The 6,624-nt window shown below is 57.2% G+C and overlaps 1 protein-coding gene across 2 annotated transcripts in view; it reads left to right on the plus strand.

The window, feature by feature from the left end:
- The window catches only part of LOC120874553 (inner centromere protein), a 28,196-nt gene extending 22,430 nt beyond the window's left edge, over nt 1–5,766 (plus strand). For both annotated transcript variants that reach the window (XM_040256004.1, XM_040256005.1), the window contains 5 exons: nt 1–96; nt 1,820–1,898; nt 2,084–2,191; nt 3,711–3,861; nt 5,290–5,766. The exon at nt 1–96 is cut by the window's left edge and continues 164 nt beyond it. In XM_040256004.1, coding sequence (XP_040111938.1) covers nt 1–96; nt 1,820–1,898; nt 2,084–2,191; nt 3,711–3,861; nt 5,290–5,504 — 649 coding nt within the window. In that variant the 3' untranslated portion in view covers nt 5,505–5,766. The remainder of the gene's footprint in view (nt 97–1,819; nt 1,899–2,083; nt 2,192–3,710; nt 3,862–5,289) is intronic.
- The last annotated feature ends 858 nt before the right edge of the window (nt 5,767–6,624 follow it).

Raw genomic sequence — 6,624 nt, forward strand, 5'->3', positions numbered from 1 at the left:
GCAGGAGCGGCTGCGGGAGCAGGAGCGGCTGCGGGAGCAGGAGCGGCAGCGGGAGCAGGAGCGGCTGCGGGAGCAGGAGCGGCTGCAGGCTGAGAGGTGAGCGGCCGGGCGGGCAGCCCAGCCCTCGGGGGCCGTGCCGTCCTCCTGTGCGTGTGGCGGACACCGGTGTAGCCATGACCCAGGGGCAGCTCCCACCTTCACTCGGAGGTCTGGAAAAGAAGGTTTCCCTTCTTCCTATAGGCCTCCCTGGTGGCTCAGATGGGAAAGAATCTTCCTGCAGTGCAGGAGACCTGGGTTTGATCCCTGGGTCAGGAGGATCCCCCTGGAAAAGGGAATGGCTACCCACTCCAGTATTCTTGCCTGGAGAATCCCCATGGATGGAGGAGCCTAGTGGGCTACAGTCCATGGGGTCGCAAAGAGTCGCACATGACTGAGAAACTGGCGCTTTGCAAAACAGGGAGGTTTTTTTTCTCTTGGCTCCAAGCCAGGCAGACCACCCAAACGTGGTGTGTTGGTTGCTGGAGATTCAAGGAGTACCAGGCAGGGTCACTCAGGATTTTGTATTCATTCTGCCTCCAGCCGGATAAGCTGAGCCCTTTGGTGTGTTTTTTTCTCAGCTGACATGAGGCAGGGAGGTTGCAGGGTGAGCCAGCATTTCTCAGCAGTTGCTGAGGGTCTTTGTGGGAGCGTCCCACCAAGAAGGATACCCTCTGGCGTCCTTGGCTCTTGCCCACCACTCTGCTCCTCTATTCTGATGATGACTCGGGTTGCCCCCCATCAACATTTCCTGGCAGCCCCCCACCCCCACTGGGGACCATGGCGGATGAGCCAGCCCTTTCAGAGACAGGGGTCTCTGCGATAGGAAAGATTTCCACACTTAGTTCCACCAGTGTTTATCCAAGGCCAATCCCTGTGCCTGCTTGTGCTGGGTTCTGGGCGTGCCAGGGAGGATAAACCACAGTCACCGTTGGCCCAGAGCTGTATGGGGCCCTGTGCCTGTGTGTAGACATAGAGAACTCTGCCTGTGCGTGTATAGACACACGGCAGACCTCGGCCCAGGCCCTGCCTCCACCTCCTGGGAAACACCAGGCGTCCGTCTGCGTGGGGGGTCCACCGCCAGGGGTCTCACTGCATCGGGGCTGTCTCCCATGCTTGATGAGTGGCACAAAGGTGTCCTTTGACCTGTGGGCAGAGTCAGAGACAGGAACCTGGGAAGGGAGCAGAGGGTGGCAGCTGGTGTGGTTTTAGAATCGGATGTCTGCCGGGTAGCACCGGGGCTTCGAGGGGACAGACGATGGTTTGGTGGTCATAATAGTTGGCAGCTACACGCCTTCCACCCATTTCCTTGTTTAAACCTGTGGCCGGCATACCAGCAGCTCCATCTCCAGAGGGGCACACAGGTTCAGAGAGGTTCCGTGACTTGTTCTGGGTCATCCAAGCAAGTACACGGAGGTGGCCTGTGAGCAGCCCCGCCCAGCTTCACATCAGGCCTGGGCCTGGGTGTGGGCCTGCGGTCAGGACGAGTGGCAGTGACTCAGAAGACCTCATTTCGCTCTCCCGTCAACTCTGGATGAAAGGGGCTAGGTTCCCATCGTACGGCAGATAAGAGCCAGGTGCAGAGTTGTGGAGGAGGGGAGCCCAGCTTGGTGGCCTCAAAGCCCAGCACCCCCGACACGGGTGTGCACGCCAGCCCCCAGCGCAGCTGCTGGCCCTCAGCTGGCGTGCCCACCCCGCCAATGGGCTGGGGGCCTGGCTTCCCTGGCGGGGACGGAACAGGGGCTCGGTTTCCTGCTCTGACTGGCTCTGGCTCGGTCCTCAGGGAGCTGCAGGAGAGAGAGAAAGCCTTGCGATCACAGAAGGAGCGGCTGCAGCGGGAGCTGGAGGAAAAGAGGAGAAAGGTAGCAGGGGGCCGGGCGTGTGGCTGCCACGGGCTCTGCGCTGAGCTCTGGGCTGGGGCGGCCTGGCCCCAGTGGTTCGGGCAGGAGCTGCTGTGCCCGCCTGGCTGCACTGGGGTTGGCGCAGAGTGGGGGAGCGCACTCCTCCGGTCTGTGACATCCTGCCTCCCGCTGTCTCCGGGCCCCAGGAAGAGCAGCAGCGCCTAGCTGAGCAGCGGCTGCAGGAGGAGCAGGAGAGGAAGGCCAAGGAGGCCGCGGGTGCCAGCAACAGCCTGAACGTGACCGTGGACGTGCAGGTGAGGCCCCGGGCGTCAGGCTGGAGAGGGCCCCCGGCTCTGATGATTCCCTTCCCAGGAGCTGGAGGCACAGGCTGAGTATATTGGGACCGTGAGAAAGAGGGGGGCTTCCCTGTGGCTCAACTGGTAAAGAATCCACCTGCAATAGGGGAGACCTGGGTTCGATCCCTGGGTTGGGAAGATTCCCTGGAGAAGGGAAAGGCTACCCACTCCAGTATTCCGGCCTGGAGAATTCCATGGACCATACAGTCCATGAGGTCACAAAGAGTTCAACACAACTGAGCAACCTTCCCTTCCCTTCAAGAGAAAGAGGAAGGATACAATCGGCCCAAGTGTTTCCCCCTCTACAACTATTTTTGATATATGTATTGTTCTTTATTCTGAAAGTAGAAAGTAGTTTAAAAAAAAAAAGAAACTGAGCTTTATAAAAGAATACAAAGCAAAAGAAAGGTGCCCTCAAAGGGTAAGTCTAAGTCTGGTGTATTTCTTTCTATATTTAAACATTCATAAATATTTTGTACACACTTTTTCTCACACACACATAAATATAGTTTTTTAAATGGGCCCAGACTGTACATTCCGTCTCAGTCTGTTCGTGCTGCTACAACAAATGACCCTAGACTGTGCAGCTTAAACAGCAGACGTGCTGGGAAGGCCAGGGTCAAGGCGCTGGCAGGTGAGGGCCCTCCTCTGGCTCACAGATGGCCGTTTTCTTGCTGTGTCCTCAGATGGCTGGAGGGGAGAGGGAGCTCTCTGGGGTCTTTTCTAAGGGAACTGATCCCACTGAGGAGGGCTGTACCTCCCAAAGGTCCCACCTCCAGATACCATCACACTGGGGATTAGGATTTAACGTAGGAATGTGGGGGAAGAATATAAACGTTCAGTCCAGAACACATACCGTTTAGCAGCTTGATTTTTTTTTCCCCCTCTCCTTTTTTTTTTTGCTTGTTTAATATGTTATACACACCTGTTTCACCATTTATTAATTGCTTCTGGTAGCTGTGTCCCACTTGGTACCAGAATTTCTTTAATCAGCCCTCCCCGACTAGCATTTAGGCTATTAATGCTGTTATAGACGGATGTAGTGTGAGGAAGGTTTTCGTTGCAGTACAGTTTAGGATGTTGAAAACTTGGAAGGTCGCTGCACCAGGTGGTTAAACTACAAACCATGGAGTTCCCGGTGCAGTGCCCTGCAGCCATTCAAAGGACATACACACATACACACTGACCTGGAAGAACGTTTGTAACATGCTTTTACATGAAAAAGGAAGACATAAGAGTCATGATTTTTTTTTTTCCCAATCAAAAAGCAACCCCTGCACCTTTTTCTTTCTTTTCCCTGTGAAATGAGGGGAGGTGGCCAGAGCCCGGCGCTTCTCAGCGTCAGGAGAGGCCAGCATGCAGGGCCCGGCGCTTCTCAGCGTCGGGAGAGGCCAGCATGCAGGGCCCGGCGCTTCTCAGCGTCGGGAGAGGCCAGCATGCAGGGCGGGCAGCCAGTAGCAAGGTTCATCTTTTCCAGTCTCCAGCTTGTACGTCGTATCAGATGACCCCTCAGGGGCACAGGGCCCCCCCCAAGATCAATGCAGATGACTACGGGATGGATCTGAACAGTGATGACTCCACCGATGACGAGGCCCATCCCCGGAAGCCCATCCCCAGCTGGGCCCGAGGTGAGCGGGGCCTGGAGCTCCCCGGGGGGGCGGGTCCCCACTTGTGACTCCGAGGGCTCGGCGGCTGTGGGTGTCAGGAGCCCATTGTGCCTGTGGGCTGGCAGCTTGAGTCTTGGGCCAACTCTGCGTCGGACCTCCGGACGCTCCTGGAAAGGGTGGGTGTGCCCTGACCAGTGGGCTCGCCTGTAGACCAGATCTACGGTGCTGGGCGCCTCCGTTCTCAGCAGATGCGTTGGATCCTGCCTGACTGCCAGCAGGTGTGGTGCTGGGTATTCCGTCTCAGGCTCTGGCCTCCCCCTGGGAGCCCCACCCAGTAGGCCAGATGGACCCAAATGTGTCGCCCGGGAGGGGAATAGAGCCCAGAGAGGTAGCGGGGTTTTGGCTGTGTATGAAGAGCTGGAGTGGGGGTGCTGGCCAGCTGGTGGCGGGAGTTGGGGGTGGAGATGGGAGCCCTTAAGCAGGGTTGGTCCCCGAGTTTACACGTCTCTAAACAGGAGTGTGGGTGAGTTTGAAGGTGCCTTAGGCCTGGGTCCAAAGCCTGCGGGAGTGAGCGAGGCCAGTGGGTGCCCATCTCACAGAGCTGGCCGAGCTGGGGGTGGGGTGGCCCTCACTCCCAGGAGGAAGGGCCCAGAGCCCCGGGAGCTCAGCCCTCTACAGACCACAGGCTCTGTGAGTCTCACTTCATCTAAACCCCACAGTAACTGGAATCTGACTCTGTCTCCTTAATAATAAGTCATTCTGGAGGTGGCAGCTGGCAGGAGTCAGCATGGCTGGGATGCCAGGCTAATTGTGGTTGACCTCCACCAGCCCACTTGAACTCTCAGTTTTCCCATCTGGAATGGGGGTGCTGAGAGCACCCAGCTGAGAAGGGCTGCTGATGACAAGCATGTTAGTGCAGGAAGGCCTGGTACCAGGCGAGCGCTGGGCACGCATTCTGCCCCCTGACCCCCTGGGTTCCTCCTCAGCCTCGCTCTAGGCTCTGAGCCACCAGCAGCCCCAGCCTGCACCAGGCATGACGGGGCTGCGGTGTTGATGGTGTGAGTAGCTGGTCAAGGCCGTCAAACATGACGTCAGATGTGTTGGTCCTGGAGCTGGACTTGTCTTTAGACCCCAGCTCTGCCGGTCACCAGCTGTGTGCCTTTCGGCAGGTCTCATTGAGGTGGCCGTGGTGGTCTCACGATGAGGTGGTCATGCAGTGACCTCGGCCGAGTGCCTGGCTCACGTGAGCTGCCAGAGCAGGGCTACAGGAGCGGGCAGTGAGGGGTTATTGCTGTTTCGTAGAGGGGGACTCTGAGAAGAGTTGATGTGGCAGGAGGTGGGGGAGTGATGAGGCAGAGAGGTTGACAGGGCTTCTGTGGGAGGGCAGGGAGATGGGAGGAGACTCGGGGAACACAGGGCAGTGAGCCAGCCCTTCATGTCCCCCCGCAGGCACCCAGCTCAGCCAGGCCGTCATCCGCCAGTATTACCAGCCCCCAGACCTTCTGGATCTCTTCGGAAGCCTCCTCCAACTGGACTTGGAGGAAATCTTCCAGAAGAGCAAGCCCCGCTACCATAAGCGCACCAGCTCCGCCGTGTGGAACTCGCCGCCCCTGCAGGGCCCCAGGGTCCCTGGCAGCCTGGCCTACAGCCTGAAGAAGCACTGAGCCAGGCCTGCGGGCCCGCTCGACTGTCTCGGCCTTTGCTGTGTCTGTCTGTCCGTCTCTCTGTTGACCTGCTGCCCTCCTGCCTGGTATCCTGTCCCTGAGGGTTTGGTCAGATGTATATAAATGTCCTCTGTGTCATGAGTGAAGAGCAGCCCAGCCCCGCCTGGTCTGTTGACAGCACTCTGTAAATAGATTGTTAGAGTTCAGTTGAATTTTAGCCTCTAGTGTTTAAGAGCTAGGTTAATAAAGTCTATTCCTTTAAGTCTGCTGTGGGTATCATGGCACCAGGGCTTCTTTGCACAAAGCCCTGGACCCTGGCTCTGTCTTGGGCTGCCGGAGGGGCCGGAAGAGGAGATATGTGTCAAGGTCAGCTGGATCCCACCCACAGAGAGGCCGATGGAGCAGGCGATTCCAATGGCAGCCCTGAACAACCCTGAGAAACACTTCAGTTACTTTCGTGTTGAAGCAGGTGACATTACAAGCCTGTTTTTCTGGGCACCGCCCTGCCTGGAAAGAGGGGCTCATTCAGTGGGTCAGACTTGGAGTTAAGGTCAGAGTTGGGCTCTTGACACAGCTCTGCCACTTAACACAGGCCCTCAGCCCCTCCACGCCTCAGGTTCCATCCACCCCCGCCGCACAGATGCTGAAAGGACTTTAGAACGTGGACGTGCCGCTGAAACAGATCTGGGTGAGGAAGGGGACGCCTCTTGAAACTACCTCAGGACCAGTACGTGCAAGCAGCTGGGATGTTTCTCCAGCAAAACCAGGCAGCCGCCAGGTTAAATGCTCATTAGCCGCCTCATTATTGCATCTCCATGGAAGCTGGCCCTGCCCCACTGCCGCCAGCTGGGTACTAAGCCTGCCATAGCTCCATCTCCTCCTCCAGCTCTTGGGACGGGGGTTGGTGAACTTGGGCCTATGGGCCAAATCAAGTCACAGTCTGTTTTTGTCAAGTTTTATTGGAACCCGCTCTATAGACATGAATTAACTGCTGTCCCCATCTGCCTGCTGAGGGCAGAGTTAAGTAGGTACAACAGAGGCCTAATGTTTCGCAAAGGTGAGAGTATTTACTCTCTACCTTTACAGAAAATGTTCGCTGACCCTACTTCAGGACAAAATC

Source organism: Oryx dammah, unplaced genomic scaffold (genome assembly GCF_014754425.2).
Source record: "Oryx dammah isolate SB20612 unplaced genomic scaffold, SCBI_Odam_1.1 HiC_scaffold_15, whole genome shotgun sequence".
NCBI lineage: Eukaryota > Metazoa > Chordata > Mammalia > Artiodactyla > Bovidae > Oryx > Oryx dammah.